A 26,003-nucleotide genomic window follows, 5' to 3' on the forward strand; every position below is an offset into this window, starting at 1 on the left:
ACACCATACAATCATCCATGATATACAATCCACTGTCCACAGTATGATAACATAGTTATGCGTTCATCACCACAGTCTATCTCTGAACATTTTCCTTACATCAGAAAGAACCAGAACAAGAATAAAAAATAAAAGTGAAAAAAGAACACCCAAATCATCCCCCCATCCCACCCCATTTGTCCTTTAGTTTTTATCCCCATTCCTCCATTCATCCATACACTAGATAAAGGGGGTGTGATCCACAAGGTCTTCACAATCACACTGTCACCCCCTGTAATCTACATTATTATATAATTGTCTTCAGGACCTACTCCCTCATTCTTTTTTTTTTTTTTTTTTTTAATCATCATTTTATTGAGATATATTCACATACCATGCAGTCATACAAAACAAATTGTACTTTCGATTGTTTACAGTACCATTACATAGTTGTACATTCATCACCTAAATCAATCCCTGACACCTTCATTAGCACACACACAAAAATAACAAGAATAATAATTAGAGTGAAAAAGAGCAATTGAAGTAAAAAAGAACACTGGGTACCTTTGTCTGTTTGTTTCCTTCCCCTACTTTTCTACACATCCATCCATAAACTAGACAAAGTTGAGTTTGGTCCTTATGGCATTCCCAATCCCACTGTCACCCCTCATAAGCTACATTTTTATACAACTGTCTTCGAGATTCATGGGTTCTGGGTTGTAGTTTAATAGTTTCAGGTATCCACCACCAGCTACCCCAATTCTTTAGAACCTAAAAAAGGTTGTCTAAAGTGTGCGTAAGAGTGCCAACCAGAGTGATCTCTCGGCTCGTTTTGGAATCTCTCTGCCACTGAAGCTTATTTCATTTCCTTTCACATCCCCCTTTTGGTCAAGAAGATGTTCTCCATCCCACGATGCCGGGTCTACATTCCTCCCCGGGAGTCATATTCCACGTTGCCAGGGAGATTCACTTCCCTGGGTGTCTGATCCCACGTAGGGGGGAGGGCAGTGATTTCACCTTTCAAGTTGGCTTAGCCAGAGAGAGAGGGCCACATCTGAGCAACAAAGAGGCATTCAGGAGGAGACTCTTAGGCACAAATACAGGGAGGCCTAGCCTCTCCTTTGCAGCAACCGTCTTCCCAAGGGTAAAACTTATGGTAGAGGGCTCAACCCATCAAACCACCAGTCCCCTATGTCTGTGGTCATGTTAGCAACCATGGAGGTGGGGTAGGCGAATACCCCTGCATTCTCCACAGGCTCCTCAAGGGGGCACTACATCTTTTTTTTTTTTTTTCCTTGTTTGTCTTTTTTCTTTCTTTTTTTTTTTTTAACTTTCCCTTCTTTTTTAAATCAACTGTATGAAAAAAAAAGTTAAAAAGAAAACAAACATACAATAAAAGAACATTTCAAAGAGACCATAACAAGGGAGTAAGAAAAAGACAACTAACCTAAGATAACTGCTTAACTTCCAACATGTTCCTACTTTACCCCAAGAAAGTTACATAATATAGCAACATTTCAGTGAACTTGTTCCTACTACATCCATCAGAAATTAACAGACCATAGTCATTTCTGGGCATCCCCAGAACGTTAAATAGCTTATCTGTTCTTCTTGGATTATTGTTCCCCCTTCCTTAATTGCTCTCTACTGCTAGTTCCCCTACATTCTACATTATAAACCATTTGTTTTACATTTTTCAAAGTTCACATTAGTGGTAGCATATAATATTTCTCTTTTTGTGCCTGGCTTATTTCGCTCAGCATTATGTCTTCAAGGTTCATCCATGTTGTCATATGTTTCACTAGATCGTTCCTTCTTACTGCCGCGTAGTATTCCATCGTGTGTATATACCACATTTTATTTATCCACTCATCTGTTGAAGGACATTTGGGTTGTTTCCATCTCTTGGCAATTGTGAATAATGCTGCTATGAACATTGGCGTGCAGATATCTGTTCGTGTCACTGCTTTCCGATCTTCCGGGTATATACCGAGAAGTGCAATCGCTGGATCGAATGGTAGCTCTATATCTAGTTTTCTAAGGAACTGCCAGACTGACTTCCAGAGTGGCTGAACCATTATACAGTCCCACCAACAATGAATAAGAGCTCCAATTTCTCCACATCCCCTCCAGCATTTGTAGTTTCCTGTTTGTTTAATGGCAGCCATTCTAACCGGTGTTAGATGGTATCTCATTGTGGTCTTAATTTGCATCTCTCTAATAGCTAGTGAAGCTGAACATTTTTTCATGTGTTTCTTGGCCATTTGTATTTCCTCTTCAGAGAACTGTCTTTTCATATCTTTTGCCCATTTTATAATTGGGCTGTCTGTACTATTGTCATTGAGTTGTAGGATTTCTTTGTATATGCAAGATATCAGTCTTTTGTCAGATACATGGTTTCCAAAAATTTTTTCCCATTGAGTTGGCTGCCTCTTTACCTTTTTGAGAAATTCCTTTGAGGTGCAGAAACTTCTAAGCTTGAGGAGTTCCCATTTATCTATTTTCTCTTTTGTTGCTTGTGCTTTGGGTGTAAAGTCTAGGAAGTGGCCTCCTAATACAAGGTCTTGAAGATGTTTTCCTACATTATCTTCTAGGAGTTTAATGGTACTTTCTTTTATATTGAGATCTTTGGTCCATTTTGAGTTAATTTTTGTGTAGGGGGTGAGGTAGGGGTCCTCTTTCATTCTTTTGGATATGGATATCCAACTCTCCCAGCCCCATTTGTTGAAAAGACCATTATGGCTCAGTTCGGTGACTTTGGGGGCCTTATCAAAGATCAGTCGGCCATAGATCTGAGGGTCTATCTCTGAATTCTCAATTCGATTCCATTGATCTATATGTCTATCTTTGTGCCAGTACCATGCTGTTTTGGCAACTGTGGCTTTATAATAAGCTTCAAAGTCAGGGAGTGTAAGTCCTCCCACTTCGTTTTTCTTTTTTAGAGTGTCTTTAGCAATTCGAGGCATCTTCCCTTTCCACATAAATTTGATAACTAGCTTTTCCAAGTCTGCAAAGTAGGTTGTTGGAATTTTGATTGGGATTGCATTGAATCTGTAGATGAGTTTGGGTAGAATTGACATCTTAATGACATTTAGCCTTCCTATCCATGAACATGGAATATTTTTCCATCTTTTAAGATCCCCTTCTATTTCTTTTAGTAGAGTTATGTAGTTTTCTTTGTATAGGTCTTTTACATCTTTGGTTAAGTTTATTCCTAGGTACTTGATTTTTTTAGTTGCTATTGAAAATGGTATCTTTTTCTTGAGTGTCTCTTCAGTTTGTTCATTTCTAGCATATAGAAACATTACTGACTTATGTGCATTAATCTTGTATCCCACTACTTTGCTAAATTTGTTTATTAGCTCTAGTAGGTGTATCGTCGATTTCTCAGGGTTTTCTAGATATAAGATCATATCATCTGCAAACAATGACAGTTTTACTTCTTCTTTTCCAATTTGGATGCCTTTTATTTCTTTGTCTTGCCGGATTGCCCTGGCTAGCACTTCCAGCACAATGTTGAATAACAGTGGTGACAGCGGGCATCCTTGTCTTGTTCCTGATCTTAGAGGGAAGGCTTTCAGTCTCTCACCATTGAGTACTATGCTGGCTGTGGGTTTTTCATATATGCTCTTTATCATGTTGAGGAAGTTTCCTTCAATTCCTACCTTTTGAAGTGTTTTTATCAAAAACGGATGTTGGATTTTGTCAAATGCTTTTTCAGCATCTATTGAGATGATCAATTGATTTTTGCCTTTCGAGTTTTTAATGTGTTGTAATACATTGATTGTTTTTCTTATGTTGAACCATCCTTGCATGCCTGGAATGAACCCCACTTGGTCATGGTGTATGATTTTTTTAATGTGTCTTTGGATTCGATTTGCAAGTATTTTGTTGAGGATTTTTGCATCTATATTCATTAGGGAGATTGGCCGGTAGTTTTCCTTTTTTGTAGCATCTTTGCCTGGTTTTGGTATTAGATTGATGTTAGCTTCATAAAATGAGTTAGGTAGTGTTCCATTTTTTTCAATGTTTTGAAAGAGTTTGAGTGAGATTGGTGTCAGTTCTTTCTGGAAAGTTTGGTAGAATTCCCCTGTGAAGCCATCTGGCCCTGGGCATTTATTTGTGGGAAGATTTTTGATGACTGATTGGATCTCTTTGCTTGTGATGGGTTGGTTGAGGTCTTCTATTTCTTCTCTGGTCAGTCTAGGTTGTTCATATGTTTCCAGGAAATTGTCCATTTCTTCTACATTATCCAGTTTGTTGCCATACAGTTGTTCATAGTATCCTCTTATAATTTTTTTAATTTCTTCAGGATCTGCAGTTATGTCACCTTTTTCATTCATTATTTTGTTTATATGGGTCTTCTCTCTTTTTGATTTTGTCAGTCTAGCTAGGGGCTTGTCAATCTTGTTGATCTTCTCAAAGAACCAACTTTTGGTGATATTTATCCTCTCTATTGTTTTTTTGTTCTCTATGTCATTTATTTCTGCTTTAATCCTTGTTATTTCTTTTCTTCTACTTGGTTTAGGATTGGTTTGCTGTTCATTTTCTAGCTTCTTCAGTTGATCCATTAGTTCTTTGATTTTGGCTCTTTCTTCCTTTTTAATATATGCATTTAGTGCTATAAATTTCCCCCTTAGCACTGCTTTTGCTGCATCCCATAGGTTTTGGTATGTTGTGTTCTCATTTTCATTCGTCTCTATATATTTAGCAATTTCTCTTGCTATTTCTTCTTTAACCCACTGATTGTTTAGGAGTGTGTTGTTTAACCTCCAGGTATTTGTGAATTTTCTAAGTCTCTGATGGTTATTGACTTCTAATTGTATTCCATTGTGGTCAGAGAATGTGCTCTGAATAATTTCAATCTTTTTAAATTTATTGAGGCTTGTTTTATGTCCCAGCATATGATCTATTCTGGAGAAAGTTCCATGAGCACTAGAAAAGTATGTGTATCCTGGTGATTTGGGATGTAATGTCCTGTAGATGTCTGTTAAATCTAATTCATTTATCAGATTGTTTAGGTTTTCAACTTCCTTATTGGTCTTCTGTCTGGTTGATCTATCTATAGGAGAGAGTGATGTGTTGAAGTCTCCCACAATTATTGTGGAAACATCAATTGCTTCCTTTAGTTTTGCCAGTGTTTCTCTCATGTATTTTGTGGCACCTTGATTGGGTGCATAGACATTTACGATTGTTATTTCTTCTTGCTGAATTGCCCCTTTTATTAGTACGTAGTGGCCTTCTTTGTCTCTCAAAACATCCCTGCATTTGAAGTCTATTTTATCTGAGATTAATATTGCTACACCTGCTTTCTTTTGGCTGTAGCTTGCATGAAATATTTTTTTCCATCCTTTCACTTTCAGTTTCTTTGTGTCCCTGTGTCTAAGATGAGTCTCTTGTATGCAACATATTGATGGTTCATTTTTTTTGATCCATTCTGCGAATCTATATCTTTTAATTGGGGAGTTTAATCCATTTACAGTCAACGTTATAACCGTGAAGGCATTTCTTGAATCGGCCATCTTATCCTTTGGATTATGTTTGCCATATTTTTCCCTCTCTCTATTAATATCCTTTATTGTACCCATACTGAATCTCTTTAGTACTGAACCTTTCTCCAAGTCTCTCTGTCCTGTCTTTGTTTCTCTGTCTGTAGGGCTCCCTTTAGTATCTCCGGTAGGGCAGGTCTCTTGTTAGCAAATTCTCTCAGCATTTGTTTGTCTGTGAAAAATTTAAGCTCTCCCTCAAATTTGAAGGAGAGCTTTGCTGGATAAAGTATTCTTGGCTGGAAATTCCTCTCACTCAGAATTTTAAATATATCGTGCCACTGCCTTCTTGCCTCCATGGTGGCTGCTGAGTAGTCACTACTTAGTCTTATGCTGTTTCCTTTGTATGTGGTGAATTGCTTTTCTCTTGCTGCTTTCAGAACTTGCTCCTTCTCTTCTATGTTTGACAGTGTGATCAGTATATGTCTCGGAGTGGGTTTTTTTGGATTTATTCTATTTGGAGTTCGCTGAGCATTTATGATTTGTGTATTTATGTTGTTTAGAAGATTTGGGAAGTTTTCCCCAACAATTTCTTTGAATACTCTTCCTAGACCTTTACCCTTTTCTTCCCCTTCTGGGACACCAATGAGTCTTATATTCGGACGTTTCATATTATCTATCATATCCCTGAGGTCCATTTCGAGTTTTTCAATTTTTTTCCCCATTCTTTCTTTTATGCTTTCATTTTCCATTCTGTCATCTTCCAGGTCACTGATTCGTTGTTCAGCTTCCTCTAGTCTTGTACTATGAGTGTCCAGAATCTTTTTAATTTGGTCAACAGTTTCTTTAATTTCCATAAGATCATCCATTTTTTTATTTAGTCTTGCAATGTCTTCTTTATGCTCTTCTAGGGTCTTCTTGATTTCCTTCATATCCCGTACTATGGTCTCATTGTTCATCTTTAGTTCTTTGAGTAGCTGCTCTAGGTGCTGTGTCTCTTCTGGTCTTTTGATTTGGGTGCTTGGGCTTGGGTTATCCATATCGTCTGGTTTTTTCATATGCTTTATAATTTTCTGTTGTTTTTGGCCTCGTGGCATTTGCTGAACTTGATAGGGTTCTTTTAGGGTTTGTAGACCTATTGAAGTCCTTATCTCTAATTTATCAGATCTACAGCTTCGTGGAGTACACTTTCTCTAACTAACCAGCAGGTGGCGTCCACGAGCCATCTGTTCTCCACAAGCCAGATCTCCCCTGCTTAGCCTTTTTGGTGAGTGGGGGAGTGAGTCTTGTGGGGCCCAATTGGTGTACCAAGCCTGCGTGTGTAGTTGGTGTTGCCTGCCCTGTATGTGGGGCGTGTTTCTGGGCAGTCGGGGAGGGGGGGTGGCCCTAACAATCAAATCTCCCTGATGATCCTAGAGTTTTAAAGCTGCTGCAATAGTCTAATCCTTCAGTTCAGTCCTGTCACAGTTTGTCTCTGCCACTGACCCACAAGTCTTTGGTATTGGCGTATGGCTCCTGAGACTTGCAAGTGGGCCCCTCTTCCAGGCTGTGCACCCCGGGTCCTCTGTTGAGGGATGACTGTGCTATGTCACAGGTGAGTGCCGTCCCCCCAGGGCAGTTCTGGGCTGCTGGGCTGTGTAGGGAGGCTCCCAGTCTGCTGAAATGATGGCTGAATGGGGCTTTGTTAATTCACACTGCTCCACCTTCCCAGCTCCGGGACATTCAGCTGAGGTTGCAGGGAAGGCTGATGTCCACGCCCAGTTTTGTGGTGTGTGCCTGTTATTTGAAGCACTTCCGTCACACTGTGTTGTCTGGGGCAGCTCTGGGCTATGGGGCTGGCGATGTGCAGGAGTGTTTCCTGTCCACCAGGATGGTGGCTGTGAGCGGACACCCCCCTTTTCTTGGGAAGTTGTGTTGTTTAGTGAATTTTCTTAGCCACTGGATTATTGCCTTTTGTCTCAGAGCTCTCTTAGTTCTGCTCTTGACTTGACGTGCCCAAATTGCAATTCTTTGAAGCTTTCTGTATTGAGCTTCTTAGAGTAATTGTTTTAGAAAAAGCAAAAAGGATTTAAAAAAAAAAAAAAAAAAAAAAAACGGCCCTCCTCAGAGATCTAATGGGTTATTGAAATGCTAATAGACAAAGCAACCAGGGCCATTAAGGAAAGGTGCACAGGGCAGAGAGATCAGCTTTGCTTCGGGATTTGCATATGCGCCTCAAGGCCTGAGCTCCGCCCTTCCCCTTTCTGTGTTCACCAGAACTCCAAAAATCCTCTGCTTTTATTTTGGAGTTTTTCGTGTTGTTTTTTTTCTATGCCTGTCTCCTCTCTGCTGGGCTGGCTGCTCTCAGAGTCTCTGGTGTCTGGTCTCAGTCTATCTATGGTTGGAGTTTGAATCAGTAGAATGAGTTTTTGATAAGAGCAGCCACTGCAGTTCTCCCTTCTCCTTCCCGGAGCTGAGAGCCCCTCCTCCCCCGGGACTGAGCCTGGCAGGGAGGGGCGCGGGTCCCCTGGCCGCAAAAACTTACAGATTTCGCTGATCTCAGCAGTTCCACGTTTTCATGAGTGTTGTATGAAGTATGCCCAAAGACAGATTGCTCTGTGGTGTCCAGTCCACGCAGTTCCTGGCTTTTTACCTACTTTCCTGGAGGAGTAACTAAAACTTACAGCTCACCAGTCTGCCATCTTGCCCCGCCTCCTCCAGTATCTCATTTAATCTTTACCAAATACAAAAACAGTAGGATATGTTGTTGTTCCTATTTTATACTTTAGGAAAATGAGGCTCAGAATAGGTACAATAAAATGTCAAAGACTCAGAACCTCTCTGTGGAGGAGCTGGAGTTCACAACCACCTGTGTGTGATTCCAGAACATTCCACACCAGACAGACACAGTGCATGAAGATGAGGAAAATTAATGAAATAAGTTTCCCTTCTACCCTACACACCTAACAATTCTAAAGGATGCCATGTTGAATATTAAAAATGAAGCCGTGGTCTTTATTCCTCTTGGAAGTAAGTATTGAAAAGTCAGGGAAAGTTGCTCTTTTGCTTTGAAGTACAATATGTTTATTGAATATTGATGTTGCAATAGGCCTTTTTTGTGTGTTAAAGGACAAGAGTTAAATAAAAAGAAAATACCAGTAAATTAGCATATGTAAATTAAAAGTTTCAGGGACTCAAGCCATCATAAATAAAATGAAAGAGGAAAAATATCTGATAAATAAATTCCTTCCAGGTAAATAAGTCAAAGACAAGATGCATTTTCTTCTAGAAATGTCAAAAAACAAAAAAAAATCCTGAAAATGCAATTCACAAAGAAAAAAAGAGAAATGATCACATTTGATTAAGTGACCAATTTCACTTTTAATCATAAATCACAATAGAAAACAAAACCTGCCAATATTTTTAATATTAAATAGATGTCAATAAAAAAGAAAGTCCATTGTTGTCAAGGGTACGAAAGAATGAGCATTCTCATATACTACAGGTAGGAATATTTAAAAAAAGCTCATATTTTTGGATAGTACTTTTGTAATATGAATAAAGGATTTTAAAAGTGTTCATAACTTCTGACTAATACTTTGACTTTTAGGAAGGTATTCTAAAAAAATAATTAGGAAGAGTTTATGTACAAAAGTTTCATCACTTTTAAGATGGTAGGAACTTTAAGATTTAGGATTTAAACATTATTTAAGAATGGTAGAAAATAATCTAATTATGTAATATTAGTCAATGTTTAACTAAATTGTGATCCATCCATACTCTGGACATCATGCAGCCATCCATCACGATTTTAGAAACTATTTCAAGATGGGGACATCCTCATGGTGTATTTTCAATGGAAAAATTATGATTACTGATCAATGTGTACACTTAACAACATAGGGTGGGTGTGGCATATAAAATCCTAGATGGAACTATTGCTGGGCTTACAAATTAATTTTCTTTTTTGTACTTTGTATTTTTCAACTTTTCTAAAATAGCATCTATTGTTCTTATATTCATAGTAAAATGGCGTTAAGTTATCTAATAAACAGCCTCCCTCTCAGCGGCTGCACTGCTCTTATTCTAGAAACAAGAGTTTGGCATCTGGGCATGGAGACCACACACGCAGAACAGGATTTCTTTTCTCTCTCCTTTTTTCTCAGAATGAATGAAAAGAGGTTTTGGTTTTCCCTTTTGTGGTAGCAGCTGTTTTGTAAAAAGGAGTAAGATTTGAGGATTTGCCAGGACATTAGTAAGTCGAAGCTGTGCCTGGAGGTGCGTGGGCGTCTGTGGGGAGCCTTCCATCGTCCGCCTCTCCTGTCACCACCTTCTCAGTGGAGAAGCACAGCCACTACGTTTTGTTCTGGAGAAGAGGGCTGGAGGCTCTCCAGAGTGTTAGTGTGCATGAGTGTGCGAGTGTGCCTGCCCATTCGTGGGTGAGTGTGAGCGTGTGTGGCTGGGGTGAGGGTGTGGTGCCCACTGCAGCCTCCTTGCTGGCCGGCCACAGCCCTGCACCTGCCAGGCAGGTGTCCACAAAGACGTCACTGCTCCTTGGTGCTTGGTTTCCACTTGTGGTCTGGCCTGTCGGTGCTCGAGTGTTTGAGAAGGCGACCTGCCCACAAGTGTGTCAGCCCGTTGGTGCGGATGTGTCTAAGAAGACTATCTGTTAGTAGGTGTGTTGCCCGTCAGTGCAGGTGCAGCTGAGAAGGTGACCTGTTGGCAGGTGTGTGGCCTGTTGGTGCCGGAGGGTCTGAGAAGGCCACCTGTCCGGTGATATGTTGCCAGCTGGTGCAAGTGTGTCTGGGAAAGCAACCTGTTAGCTGGTGTGTTGCCTGTCGGTGCAAGTGTGTCTAAGAAGCCTACCTGTCCTCAGGTGTGTTACCTGTCAATGCAGGTACAGCTGAAAAGGTGGCCTGTCCACAAGAGTGTTGCCCATCGGTGTGGGTGCGTCTGGGAAGGCCACCTGTCTGCAGGTGTGCCCTGGTCTCTGCACTGGTGCCTGACCCGGGAAACCCTGGTCATTTCGGTCCTTGTTTGCCCAGGGGCAGTGGCGAAGAGAGGCGGTCACACATGAGGACGTGAAGAACAGAGATTTGCCCCAATGCCCTCCCCCTGAAGGTTCCGAAAGGCTGAAGCTGCCTGATCCTGTACAGTGTGGGGTCTGAATTACGAACCCCAATTTAGTCATGTCTGTGTCTGCGTAGCTGTGGATGGGAAAGCGCTCCAAATAAGGCCTCCTCAAGACAGAATGTTGGCTAAGGTGTGGCCAGCCAAATGAGGGTGGGTCTTAATCCAGATTTGGAGAGTCTTTTGTAAGCAGAAAAAATTTCAACAAGGTCAGAGAGAGACTCCCAGGGGAGAAGCTGGGAGCCAGCAGAAGCCAGAAGAGAGAGGGGAGGACAGGGCCGTGCGACGGGAAAGCCAGGGGTCCCAGTGGGCCCCGGAACGCACCTGGGAGCAGCGAGCCTTCCAGCTACGGGAACTGTGAGCCAAGCATTTCCCTTGTTGACGTGGAATCCAGTTGGTGGTGCTGGTGATGGCAGCCTGAGAGTGGGGGCTCCACGCCCCACCTCCAAGCTGCTCCATGAGAAGCTGGGGCCCTGGGGGAGGGAGACCATGAAGGACCCAGGTGGGCCTGCGGCTGGGCGGAGAGGAGGGGAGAGCAGGGGGAGCCTGGAAGGCCGCTGGCTGGGAGAAGCGGAGACGCACAGCTCCTCCTGCTGACCAGTAATTGGATTGTTTGCTTTCCTTGAGATGAAACTGACCCTGCAGGGTCCTCCAGACGGTGAGGCGGCTGACTCTCCAGGGCAGGGCTTTAGCTTGGAGACCACAGCCTGGGACCCTCCCCTGTGGCTGCCCAGGGGGACAAGGAGTGAGATCCTGAAGAATCATCATTACTCTGCACCTTGGAATTTTGGCCCTCACTTCTAGGCGGGCTTGGAGACGTCGCTGCTTCTTGTGGGTTAGCGAAAGCATTTTAATTTAGGCTTCAGACAGGAACAGGTCCTCATTCCTGGATTCCAGTCCTACAATGAGCCAAAAGGTCTGATTTTGCAAGGCCTCTGATGTCCTCTGTGTCCAGTCAGTGCTGCCTTGGGCCCCACAGCCTTGGCCCCTGGGCTCCCAGCTCTAACTTCAAGCAGCAGCCAACGCACACGGGGTGAGGAGAGCCGCATGGCCACGTGTCTGCCGCACTGCACGTGGTCATTGTCAGCGCTTTGCTCTGATGTCTTCACAGAGCCTCTGGCCTTTCCATGATTGCCCATCTCAGAACCCTAATATCATAGGAGAGAGAAGCCCTCCAGCTCTCCAGGTGGGCGCTCTCATTGTGTAATTGGGGGGGGGGTGAACTAGGAGGCTGTGGGCCACGATCACGAATGAACGCTGACCCCAGACTTGAGCCAGGTCCCCTCCAACCTGTATCTGAGACACGCGAACCCCAGGCCTTAGAACAGTGACTGTGAAATCTGGTTTCATGTGTCCTTAGAGGATATTGCCGAATCGATCAGAAGTATCTAAACAAAATGGCCTATTATCGGATGACAGATTGCACACATGAATCCCTTCCAATTGGGAGTTTCCTTCCGATAAACTTCAAGTATATGCAATTTTATTTCTCTCTACCTTATTGTCAACCCAAAGAGCCTCTGATCTCTTATGTGTGATTTGCACAAATTGTGGGATATTTATGTTGAGGTCAATTGGAAAAGGAAGTACCTGCAAGAATCAAGTAGAGAAGTGAGGTAAGGTGGACAGTGAGACAAGATCTTAGAAAGACAATAACAGAATAAACCTGAGCCTGTGGAATCAACTCTGGTTTCAATATTTTTGATAAAAGCCTCTGAGATATGTCTAGAAAGGATCAGGGAAGACAAAACCACAGGAATTAAGGAGGGGAGATGTCAAAATTCCTAAATCACAAAACCAAAAGGCTTTGAATATTTTGTACCTCTTCATATGCAAAGACAATGAATATACAGACTGCTTCTTGAATCTTTTATGGATGCAGAGCCTGAAATTTTTCCAGTGAGCAAAGAATGGCAAAAGGAAATTACATGTACTTACCTTGACTAATAATAAAATGGCATGCATGACTAAATTTAGGGTTCTATCGGGCTATTTTAGTTAAAATAAACATATTTACAAGGGCTGTTTCTATTTACATGTTAACGTTACTCTTTCCTCCAAACTTGATCTTAATCTTGTTCCCAGGATGGTCTTCAGAGACACCTTGACTGGGCAGAGATTTGTGTGGGTGTGTCTGTTAGATTCTCTCCCTGTTGTGTTGAAAACTACCTTTGTAAAATACTTTTCATGTCAAATCACTCCATTGGGAGCTCCTCCCTCTGGGCAGGCCTCGTGTGACTCGGGTGCTGTCATCTACAGCCTTGTAACTTAAATCAGTTTCCTGAGTACGTTTTGATGTCTAGCATGGTTTTGCAGTGAGGGCTGTTTTTGTTCATAATGGGCAATGGCGCTGCCAAAGGAAAGATGAACCGTATGCAATGTGGATTGCTCTTTCATTTCTGAGAATGATAGTGTCTGTGAAAACGTGAAAGCAGCACATGGAAGAGGCTCTCTCAGCCTGTTCTGAAAGTTGTCTGGACAGCAGATCTTTGTCAGAGACAACTACTTTCCTAGGATTTTATCTTGACCCATCCCATAGGGTTTCTTATCACGACCTGAACATCAGGGAGAATGCAGTGGAGCCAAGCACCCTGAGAGCTGCATTGTGATTTTAAGCAAAATAATAACGACAATAATACTAAAGCATGCCTCTATCAAATGATGTCATCCCCTCCAGAGCTGCAAACAGTTCTTGTAATATTTTGAAAGTGGTCAAGGACAAGCAAACTGTTAGTTCCATTAGAACAGGAATTTTACCTAGTGCTCCCCAGCACTACTTCCTGGAAGACTGATTAGCACACAGAGAATATAAACATTAGACAGGCTGGCTGGTGACTGGTTACTGGGTGGCTGAATGAATGATTGGAGGACGTGTCAGCTGCATTATTTCATTTCACCAAGGAATTGATTAAACTACTCTTTCTGCTCCTTTTTTACCCTCAAGTTTACAAATTGACTTCATCGCCAAAGAAGGACATTCCGTTTGGAAACCCCCCTTGAAGACTTCAGACTCCCGGTGTGGTAGATTGAACCCTGCACCCCAACAAAGACATGCTCTGAAACGTCATCTGCTTCCCTTGGGTGTGAAACCATTGGTATATGGGACCCTTTGAAGATGTTTTATCAGTTAAAGAGTAGACTCATTTGTGAGGAGGGTCTCCTGAGAGCCCATTTATGTGAGGCCAGAGTGAACGAGGGTGGGCTTTATCCATATGACTAGGGGCCTTATTGAGAGAGGAAATTTGGACTCAGCCAGAGGAGCCAGAAGCTTGAAGTCAGAAGAAACCTGAAGTAGACACAGGACAGAGGGAGATGCCATATGAAGGAGCAGAGATGCCACCCAGGCGCCTGGAGGATGGCAGACAGCGGGCGCCAGAACACACCAGGCTCCGGGAGAAAGCACAGCCTGGCTGCCACCTTGGTTTTGTATTTCTCACTCTGGAAACGTGAGCCGGTACGTTGCCATTGTTAGCCAACCGGTGTGTGGCATTTGGCGTCGTCGCCTGCAAACCGAGACACCTGGCGATGTCGAGTGGCGAGCTATTTTCTCCACCGAGTGCCTGCGGAAGCCAGTTTCTGTTCACAGAAGCCCCATCGTCCTCAGCTCCCCGCCACCCTTTGTAGACGTTCGTCCACAATGTCCCTTCGGCACGTCCAGGCCGCCATGAAAGGCTTGGCGAGGAATCCCGAGAGAAGGCTTGTGTTCCGGGGTGAACACCATCAAATTAATCAAGACAAGGACCTTGAACCACAGCTTTTAAGAGCATTTCCATCTGAGAAAATGGAATGGGATATAGTGTTCTCCACTACTGAGAAATTAATATCACTTTCCAGTGGATGAGTCTTGAAACACTTGTTTTAATTTGGAAGAGAAATCTTACTTATTTTGAGAGAAATTGAAATCCTATTTAGGAAAAAATAATGGCAGGAGTTCATTTGTTTATGAATTGGTTTACTTGATGCAAAGATTGTCCATGCAAGAGATACAGCTTTCTCTTCAGGACCCTGTATTCTCCATTATAGAGGCTGCCAGTGATCATCAGCTCTTCTGGCCAACCTGCTCCCCTGGAAGAGAGAATTATATGTCCACGGCTGTGTGATGCATTTCATACTAGAGTGAGCACGTCTGCACGCTAAGTGCCAGTGCCTTATCAGCTTCCTGGACACCGGGAAACTCGGCGGCCTCCTGTGAAGGTCACTGCTCCTCCTCCGAGGAGGGCCAAGTTGAATCATGGCTTGGCAGTCTCGCTGACATGGCTACTACCGATGAGCCAACTCTTTCCAAAGATGGTCCCAGTAACTTGGGGTTAGAGACAATGGGATGAGATGAATCCAGAAGTAATCTGGGTTCATTCTGCAGTGAGCTATGGAAGTGCTGATTTCACTTGCTGTTCTAGACCTCTGTGAGTCAGGGTTTTTCCTGGTTCTGCCTCAATAAAAATATTAAAGTTAATTCAGTGTCCCAGATGACATGAATACTTCCCTGAAAAAATGAATCAATACCTTCAAATTGCAAAGGCAAATAATAGCAATCTTTTGTTGAAATTTACTGTTGAGCATAATTAAATTAAATGATTGAATTTTACCTTATGTAATCATACTATTTTTGATTTACTTCATCTTTTCCAGGAACTGGCCATTAATATCTACATGGAAAATGAGAGTAAGGGATACAATTCTTGATGAAGCTATGCATCCTCATCATGAAGGAAATCAATTTCTGAAGCAATAAAATGAGTTGAATATTGTATGGTTCTGTGGTAACGCACCCTTCCTCAGAAAGGGCAGGTCTCGGTCATTTGGAGGGACTGGAATCGTGCCTCCTGGGAGTCGAAGGGGGAAGGGTTTCCCGTAGCAACGACGAGGGCCAGGCAACCATGTACAGGAGGTGACCCCACCCTGCTTCCAGAAGGTTCTCGTCTCACATGGTCCTCTGGCTCCTGAGGATGCCTCGTGAGAGGCCCTCCCCAGGCCTCCTTTACTGGGCCAGCCCAGACCTGTCTCTTCACTGTCACCAAGATGAAAACATCATTCCATTCCTTCTCATGTCCTCAGAAGCATGCCCTGAGTCATCTGTCACCCTGGGACATAATTCAATATTTTCAGGGGATAATTAGCCATTCAAGCAACCCTCACATCACAGCAGTGAGGCTTTCTCCCTCGTTGACCACAGCAGTCTGACCTCTGGGATCATAAAATTGGTAACAAAGTGGTGAGTTCCACAAGCTTAAAAGTCCCACGACCGCGGGTCCTTCTGACAGGTGCCTGTGGCTGTCCTCCATGCTCGGTCCACCGTCCCACTGTGGCATCACCGCGGTTTGTCGGTGGCTGGGTAGCAGAAGCTGCACGGTGTCAGATTTTATTATGGCCAAGGAGTTTCAGGGGTGAGAGTAGATATGTGGTGTATGAAATTAAAAGGCAAACCAGCCACCATTCAAGGAAAATTTTTCAAATGGCTCTAAAATGTGTAAATCTCTATCAGGGGAAAAATGAAGACTTAGAAAACTTTCTCATACATTTTTGAATAATGCAGCAGTTATTAAAAGTTCATGATTGCATTTTTTATAAGGATTAGCTGAAAGTATATGACCATTAGGCTCATTTTATAACAAAAAGAACCCCCATTGAGACCATTCAGAAGGAAAAATCTTTAATGTAGCTATTTTTCTAGTTGTAACAGTTCCAGAAATCATCAGCTTTGTGCATTAAAAAGAAGAAGTAATATTGCAAATGAATGTCAATTGACTAAGTAATTGTACTGCAAGACAAATACTTGGTATTTAAAAACATATTTCACACTTGTGTGAGAATATGTGTGTATTTCATACATACACGTGCTAAAATGTGGTGATATGTTAGGAGTGAATTTAACTATTTTATAATCATAAATGGATCATTGTAAAAATTGCTGGAAAAAATTGTGCTACATGCACAGCTAATTGAATGACAATTTTCACTACATAATTTGGTTCATTTTTGTAAACTGGATTCCCTCTGTAGACCCCTACTAATCCCAAAGCAAATAAATTGGATGAGTCTATGAATCATACCCTTGTTAAATTCACAATTTCCACAGAGCTTTTTGAAATATTCAGAATAGCTGGAACATCCCAGTTTGGGGATAGAATGAATCACGCTGGCAGTTCAACTGACCAGAAGCTTCGATAGACGTCTAACTCTAGGTCTTTGATAAAAGTGGGATAGCATGGTAGCAACTGGCCTCAGAGCAGAGCTCCCAGAGCCCAGGTTCTGGGGTGAGAAAGAACTGGGGCCTCTGGCACCCAAGGGCCGCTCCGCACTGAGTGAGTTACTCAGCATCTATACGGTGTCTTCCGCGTTTCCTCGTCTTTAAAGTGGAGCAAAATGCCTGCTCCATGAGGCTGTCTTAAGGAATAAATAAATGGTTAAATGTTGCAAGTCGAATGCCTCACACAGATGAAACCACCTCAAAGTGCAGAGATGAGCATTTTTATGATTATTACAGAATATAGCTGGTTGGCAAAATCTTTTAAAATAAAGGATCCAGGAGGGAAAAATATGAAGCAGGTTTAGCTAATGTTGTTTAAATGTGACATTTCTTATCACCCTTTAGTACCCATATGGATGATCTAAAGATCATCTAGATCTGTTATTATTAAATAAAACCTTTTACACAGAAAAATATGATTAAATAAAAATTGCATTCTTGTCATTCCCTGCCAAGCACTGTCTAACTAATCACCAGAACATTGACTCCTGCCATCACTAATGTGACCTGAATTCAGGGCAAGCACTAACTTGTCAAAGGGGGACCCCACAGTGGCTGAAGCTGAGACCCCAGACAGGGGCTGTTTCTGGCTGAGGTCACCCATTTCTCAGAGAGCGACATGTGCAGTTGTTGAATACAGAATAACCTGGGCTGGCTGTGGTGGGCAACCACCTGCCCAAAGCCTCCTGCTTCTCCAAGGCCCTGGGTCACCTGTACCCAGAAAAAAGAAGGAGCCAATGAAAATGCCTTTGTGCGATAAAAGTGCCATTTGGAGACTCCTGGATCCCATGGTGAGGGGCTGTGCTTAAATCCAGGGGTGCAGCACAGCTGTGGATGGCTGTGCTAGAGGGAGAGCAGCCTCCGGGCCTGGGATTCCAAGAGGCTGGGTGTTGAGCTGTCAGGGGGCTTTTATGCACAGGGCACCCCTAGACCTCACAGCAACCTTTGCAGTAGACAGGAAGGATGTTCCCATTCCAGTCTCACGAAGAAGGGGCTGCGGTGGCAGAGTGGGGACCTGAGACGCAAGACCCTGCGTGGCCTCTCCCCATGGCTCACTGGGTTTGGGGGTTCAAATTTATTAGAGTGTCATCTGCCAACAAGCTGTGCATGAATAAAGTAGACTTAAAATGTGAAAAATAATCCTTATGTTAATCCATGTTTGTCATTTGTTACTAAGCCTCCCTTTCCCATATTGTCTTATTTCCCAAGAAGCCAAATGGGCTTGAGGAAGCCAATTTCTTTGCTCTCTTCTTAGGCTCGAATTATGAAAGATGCGACTTTGAGGATGGGTTCTGTAGGATGACCCAGGACGAGAGTTGGCTGCTGGGGTGGACAAAGAGAAATGGGATGACCAGCCAGTCACCTCCGTTTTATGATCACCGTGGCAACACGTCCGGTAAACACTTTGAATATCTTTCATTTCGTTTCCTTTTTTTGCTTTTCAAAGTGGTTGATTAGGGGAGTAGAATCTTGCCTGATGTTTATGTATTAAAAATTATAGCATCTAACTTTAGGCATTCTTCAGCCATTTTCAAAATGGTTATAATTCTAAAATATCAAGAGATGAAAAAGGGGCATTTTACATTGAAATTGAGACGTTGTATAAGCAGGGGCCATTTTAGCTGTATCACCCGGTTTGATTTAAGATCTCTGGAGTCAGACTAGATGGGGTGGAATCCTGGCAACCAGCAACTGCCAGCCTTCTCGCTGTGGTCTCGGTTTCCTCGTCTGTAAAATGGGGATGACGATAGTACCAGCCACAGAAGGAAACAGAGTTAAAATCCTTCCTGGCACAGCTGACTGAAGGCTGGTGATTTTAATCAGAGTGATGCACAGTGCTTATAAGTACAATTAAATATTAAAACATGAGTATGTTTTTAGAGACCATTCAAATAAGCAAATGTTCTGCTTTCAGATATTAGCATTTGGAAATGCTTACATAAATATTGTCTTGGTGAGATCTTGGCCCAATCAAAAAAGACTTATTTCATAAATATTTACAAAATTTTTGATTGACTTACTCTTGAAGTAATTTGCCAGTACTCTAAAATAATATTTTTCATCATGTAATCAATTCCTTGAGAAGTTTTCAAAGCTTAATTTGAAAATCTACTAGAACATGGAAACCACCTCTGTGTTGATATTTGTAGGCTACCAAAGCTCAGACAGAGTGATTAGAGAGTGGTGTTGATTTTGGAAAGTATATAGCATGGCATTTAGTTAAAATGTTGTCATTATAACAAATTGAAACACATCTTTGCAATGCTCATAAAACGTTATTTTTTAAAAGATCAGTGGGGTAACAATACAAGAGTTTTAAATATTTTTAGAGTCCAACTGATATTAGAGGTAACACACAGTGTTTTAAAAAGGTGTAATTTCCTGTAAACCTAAAATCTATAGGCTACTGAAGATAATAAAAAATTATTTGAAAATTTCCCTTTATATCACAGATTATTTTTCTTATTTGGGTATTTAAAATGAGTTTTAAATGGGAATTCAGATCTTTTATTCTGATCAGTTATTAAATTGGATATAAATCCACATATTATTTGATGAAACACACACGCTCTTAAAGAGCACCTGGTATTTTTATTTCATTTTAGGAAGGTTGAGCGATATTAGCCCCAGGCCCTTTGTGGCCCTGTGCAGCCCCCCTGCCCTGACCCCCTGCTGGGCGATTCACTGCTCACATGGGGTGTTGCTAGCACATGAGAGCTTTGAAAGTTTCATCTCCATCCTGTTTCTTAATATATGGCTATATTAATTCTACTTTCCCTATTAAACTGTAAGCAGGAGTTATCCACACACTTATTTTTTATTTGTAAGTGATCATCCCCAACAACCTATAAAAATTTTTCAAACATATGAAAAAGTTGAAAAAAATTTACTGTGAATATCCATATATCCACCACCTAGATTTTATAATTAAAATCACTGTATTTGCTTTATCAGCTATCTATCCATCTTCCCATCCTGCTCTCTATCTATCAATCCATTATACATTTGATAAATTCAAGGAAAGCTGCAGGCACCCATTTCTTCCACACAAATACCTTTGCATGTGTGTAGTTAACTAGTTAACTGCTGCCAGTAGGTCAGTTTCCTGTTTTCTGTGAATAAAGTTTTATTGAAACACAGCCCAGCGCATTTGTTTGCACGTTGCCAGTGGCTGCTTTTGTGCAGTCACATCAGAGCTGAGTCATCGTGCCAGAGGACAGATGGCCCACAAATACAAAAATAGTTACTCCTTGGCCTTTTAAACATGTTTGCTGCCTCTTGGCTAGAGTTCAATAGTTCTATTTTGTTTCTTTTTTCTTTTGAGACAAAATGTACATGATCTGAAAGACCCTCATCTTAAGCAAACCATGTGGTGAGCTCTGCAAACGCATCCCCCAAGCCCCCCAGTGGGAACGTCTTTTACTCAGCACACCGCGTTTTGGGTCCACCCACCTGCTGCAGGTGCCGTGGCTCCTTCCTTTTCACGGCCGAGCAGTATTCCACTGAATCATGCATCCATTCTCCTACGGGTGAACACCTGTGTTTTCTCCTGTTTTGGGCTGTTATGGAAGAAGGCTTCGTGGGCACTCTTTGCACGTCTCTGGGGGATATGTCTGTAACTGCCTTTGGTGAATACCCAGGAGTGGAAACACTGGGTCAGAGAATGTGTGGAGACACCACCAGAGCTTCCCTAAGTGGTCGCCATCTCACGTACTCGCCCCGGTCTAGGGGCCCTCCTGTCGTTTTCACGTGGGCACTAGGGTGGGTGTGCAGTGGTGTCTCACTGTGGTCGTGACTTGAGGTTTCTCGATGATTATTGATATTGATTAATTTTGCATAAGATTTGTGCCAGTTCAGATATATAATGTCCCCCAGAAAAAGCCATATTCTTTAATGCAGTCTTGTGGTGACAGATTCATTAATCCTTTTGATTAGGGTGTGACCTCTTGATTGAATGTTTCCGTGGAGATTTGGCCCTGCCCATTCAGAGTGGGTCTTGATTAGTTCACTGGACTCCTTCAAAAAAAGCCGCACAGATTGTGAAAACCCTGTGGATCACATTCCCTTTATCCAGTGTATGGATGGATGAGTAGAAAAATGGGGACAAAACCTAAATTAAAAATAGGGTGGGATGGGGGGGTGATCTAGGTGGGTTTTTATTTTTATTTTTATTTTTATTTTTTATTCTGATTCTTTCTGGTGTAAGGAAAATGTTCAAAAATAGATTGGGGTGATGAATGCACAACTACAAGATAGTACTGTGAACAGCTGATTGTACACCATGAATGATTGTATGGCATGTGACTATATCTCAGTAAAACTGAATTTAAAAAAAAAAAGAGCCACACAGGCCCAGGCATTTGCTGACACTGACACTTAGAGATACTTGGAGATGCAGACAGAAGGACATTTAGCTAAGAGATGAAGCCCAGAGTTGGCCCTGGGATATGCTAAGACAGGACCCCCAGGCGCTTAGAGAGAAACATCCAGGGAGAAAGAACCAAGAATGCACAGTTGCTAAGAGAGGAGCTGGAACACAACCTGAGATCAGTAGATGCCAGCCACGTGCCTTTCCATGATAGAGGTTTTCCGGAACCATTGGCTTTCCTTTAGTGAAGGTATCTTCTGTTGATGCTTTAGTTTGGACACTCTTATGGCCTTGGAACTTTAAATTTGTACACAAAAAAAAACCCCTTTATAAAAGCCAATCCATTTCTGGTATTTTGCGTAACAGCAGCATTAGCAAACCAGAACAGGCCTACTGGCTGTTTCTATATCTTCTTTTGTGAATTTTCTGCAGACATATTTTGCCTGTTTTTATTGGGCTGCTTGTCTTTTTGTGAATGAGTTATATGGGCTTTTCTATATCTCAGAGTCTCATCCTTTGAAAGATGTATTTTTGCAACCATTTTTGCCAAGTCTCTTGGATAGTAATCATCTTATTGATATCTTTTGGTGATAACAAGTTTTTAATTTTGATGAAATCCATTTCTTTCTCTTATCTTCATTTTGGCAAACTTGTTGACATGAAATTGTTCATAATATTAATATTTTTTGGATGTACTTCTCTACATTTTATTTTTAGAGATAAATCTAGGGATCACAACATACACCCTTAACTTTTTAAAGTTCAGTTAGAATTGATACTGTAAAACAACAAATAATGTAGAAATCTAGCAAAAGTATAGTCCAGTTACCCTTTTCCCATCATCCTTTATGTTAGTTATCAGCTGTTTTACATCTCTAATCTCAGACATTATTAGCAAACCCACAAATCAGTGTTAGAATTTATGCTTTGTATTAGAATAAATTAAGAAGAAAATATTCTCTTTTTATCCACATAGTTGTTATTTGCAAAGCTCTTTCTTCCGAGGGCCTGAGTTTTTCTCTTCTATCCATGCCTTTCCAGCTTGAAACGTTTTCTTTAGATTTCTTGTTCTGCAGTTCTGATGGTGATACATTACATTAGTTTTCCTTTCTTAAAAAGGCCTCCATTTTGGTTACATTCTTATAGTACATTCACACTGGATATAGATGTCTTCATTGCTGTTTTTTTTTTCTTTCAGTGCCTTAACAATATTTATTATTTCATTGTCTTCTGTTCTCCCTAGTTTCTGAAATGAACTCCTCTGTCATTCTAATTATTGTTTTTTTCTGTAAGTAAAATGCCTTTGTTCTCTTGTTGGCCTCAAGATTTTGTCATCTTTGGTTTTCAGCAGTTTGCTTTGTGCCTAGGCTTAAGATAATTTTTTTTATCCTCCTGGATTAACTGAGCTTCTTTAATTTGAAATGGATTTTTCCATCAATTTTGGAAAACATCCTGCCATTAATTGTTCAAAATTTTTTTCTGTCCCCATTCTGTCTCTTCCCTCTCCTTCTTGGACTTCATTCTCTAGTATGTTGGAAAGCAGGTCCTTGTGACTCTCATCATATATTTTGATTTCATTTTCTCTCTGTTTTTCAGACAGCACAATTTCAATTGATCCCTCAAGTTCTGTGATTCCTTCCTGAGAAATCTTCATTTTGTGCTTAAGTCCATCCTGTTATTTTAAAAATTTCAGTTGTTGCATTCTTAATTCTAAAATTATCATTGGAAGGTTTTTAATTTTCTTATTTCTCTTCTAATATTTCTTATATTTTCATTCATGAGCATATTTCCCTCACCTCAGTGAGCATACAGTAATAGCAGTTTTGAAATGCTTGCCTGTGGCATCTCACAGTTGTCTTTTCCCATGATATGAGCATGTTTTCCCATTTTTCTGTCAAGTAATTTTGGATTTTATCCTGGCCATGGTGAACTTTGTTGTTGTGGAGACTGAATTCTGTTATATTCCTTCAGAGAGTGTGGATGATTTAACAGATGAATAACTTGCTAAAGGTCAAACTGCAAGTCTCAATTCAGTTCTTTTGACCGTAGCTGTTTGCAGGGCTCCTTGTGCATAGCAGGTTTGGTTTTACCCAAAGGCTTGGGCATAGTTTAGTCATAGAATATGGGGCACCCTTCTTTGCAAGATTCTTCCCTTTCTTCCTGGTGGACCTGGCCGTCCAGTCTCCCTCCCCTGGTTGCCCAGGCCAATGTGACAACAGCCTTCCTGTTGGCAGATAAGAAGTGTCCTGTCAGAGACAAATCGGCCGCCCTGCAGCCTGTCTTCAAGCCACAGTTGCCAGAATGGAAATCTCACCCACTCGGATCCCTTCATCCAAGTCTCTAGTCCTCTAAAAATGTCGCCGGTGATGAGGATAAGGGGTGCGTGCATGTGTTGTGGAGGCTGTTTCGGAGCATCCGTTTTGCTCTGAGCTGAGCATTTTCTGTTGAATGTCTCACCACCCCAGGGGTCTGCACACTTCTGGAGGGGGCTGGATACCACCTGATTTTGGCTTTTAGGGCCACGTGGTCTCTGTCCCACTCCCTCAACTCTGCTGTTCTGTGAGAGCAGCACAGGCAAGACACCAAGACTGAACATGGCTGTGTTATAGTAGAACTTCATTTATGGGAACTGAAATTTAATTTTGAAGAATTTTCATGTGTCATAAATATTATTCCGATTCTGAATTTTTTCCAGCCATTTAAACAAATAAAAACCATTATCAGAAAGGATGTAAAAAATCAGGTGGGAGTTGGGATTTGTCTCTGAGACGTAGTTTGCCATCCCACAGACTGTTCAGTGGAACACTGATGGGACGTTTTTGGGATTTGGCTCTGTTCGGCGCTGGACATGCATGAAGGAAAGATAAAATTCCTCATCTAAGAGCCTCCTGATAAGTTATGACCTTAATTTTACTGGATATTCTTCAATTTTGTAGCAAATGCAGGTGCAGCACACTTTGATGTCCACCCTGCTTCTGTATAAGAACCAGGTTTTTATGCTATTATTTCAAACCTGACCTGGATTTTCAATTAGGGAGATTCGGTTATGGTAGTTAAGCCTGTTTCTTAGAATAAAAATACAAATGCTGCCTGTTTTAGTGTAGTGGAATTATGGTGTGTTTCTTTGCTTGTTCCTTTTTATTATTGTAGTTACTTCTGAAGTTAAAAATTGAAATTATGTATATATATATATGTACTGTGGGGATTATTATTACTCTCAATTAAACTTTTTTATTAAGCCTGCTGATTCATAAGAAACGCCATGAGGATTGTAAAGACTATTGCGAAATGGGCAGCCCAACGTCACGGCATTTACAATCTCTTTGGGAAGTATGTTTGTGAAGAGCACAATTAATTACCAAACCAGGGAAAAATAAAAAGGCGCTAAAATGTGGAGCTAAGCATATTTCTCTGGAATGCCAGGCACATTCTGGCTCCAGGAAAGGGGAGGCATTTGAGAAAGGCCTAGAAAGAGGATTAGCATTTCAACAGATGGAGAGAACTGAAGGTTCTAACTGAAGGCCTCACCTGCGCAGGTGGCCATCCTTGGCAGGCCCAGGTAATGATGGGTCCTCTGTGACCAGCAGGTGCTGTGATGCATTGCACTGTGTCTCCCACAAAGACGTGCTCAAGAACTCGTTTGTAAATGGGATCTTTGAAGGTGGGGTTACTGATGGTGCAGCCAAAGCGGGTGAGGGGGGCCTGAACCCAACATGACTCGTGTCCTTGTAAGCAGAGGATGTGGAGAGGGACAGAGAGAAAGATGCCATGTGGCAGAGGCAGAGACCAAGTAGGGATCACTGGCAAGCCACCCCAGAACCCGCAGATGTCAGAGAAAGTGTGGCCTGTGGCACCTTGATTTTGACTACTAGCTCCAGAGCTGTAAGATCATGAGCTCCTGCTGCTTACAGGACCAGTCCGTGGAACCCCTTTGGAAATGCAGAGTAGGCTGAAAGTGTATGGAGATGCCAAGGTTTATGGCACCCAGCTGTCCCTGGTTTTGCTCATCAGCATTGCTCCCTTCCCTTCTTTTCTGTCCTTTACCCCAAATCCTTCACGTTCAACAACCAAACGTCCATCACCACCCAGCTGGGCAGCACAAGGAGAGACAGGGATGGGTGAATTTCAAGGCCCTGCAGGTTTGGTGCTTGATGATTCATTCTGCCTCAAATAGTGTTCACAGAGGTCTTTCATTTCTTCTACAAATTCTTTGACTATCAAGCTAATAGTACCGAGGGCTTTGATGTGTGCATGTGTGTGTGCATCTTAAACAAGTAAGCTGTGTGAGATATTCATAGTTCCTCAAGAACTTGATGCCCATTGTGTGCTGGACCCATATATCTGTTTATTTCCCCATTTCTTGCATTTCAAATTCATGGTAATACATCAGTCGGGGAATCAGAGTTGGCAACTTAGATGCTTATTTTATACACAAGACTTTTTTAATGGAAAGGAAACTGTGTCACTTAATAACACAAAATAGCCCGTCTCTCTTGCATGTGTCTCTAGATGTCAATGACATGAATCATAGAATTTTTTAAAAAGTTAAATAATTTCTGATAACATTTTATAGCTACCCTTTTGTTAAATATTACATTCCAGGTATATACTCTCATTTGGTAAGGTTGTTTGATGGAGGAGAGAGAATATACTCATTGCACACACAATATATATGAATTAAAATATATATACCTTATTGAATTTATAAGACCTGTCTCAGAGCCTAATGGTTTATTTTTATTGAGATATAATTCACATACTACAAATTTTAGCATTCTAAAGTGGGCAACTCAGTGGTTTTAGTATATTA

At 41.7% G+C, this 26,003-nt stretch overlaps 1 protein-coding gene across 1 annotated transcript in view; it reads left to right on the plus strand.

Annotated features, from left to right (window-relative positions):
* MALRD1 (MAM and LDL receptor class A domain containing 1) overlaps positions 1-26,003 on the plus strand; it is a 703,831-nt gene that overhangs the window by 4,244 nt on the left and 673,584 nt on the right. Inside the window, exon 2 of the mRNA XM_037837380.1 lies at positions 18,080-18,220. Within this exon, the coding sequence (XP_037693308.1) occupies positions 18,080-18,220 (141 nt within the window). The remainder of the gene's footprint in view (positions 1-18,079; positions 18,221-26,003) is intronic.

This window comes from Choloepus didactylus, chromosome 5, assembly GCF_015220235.1.
Source record: "Choloepus didactylus isolate mChoDid1 chromosome 5, mChoDid1.pri, whole genome shotgun sequence".
Taxonomy (NCBI): domain Eukaryota; kingdom Metazoa; phylum Chordata; class Mammalia; order Pilosa; family Megalonychidae; genus Choloepus; species Choloepus didactylus.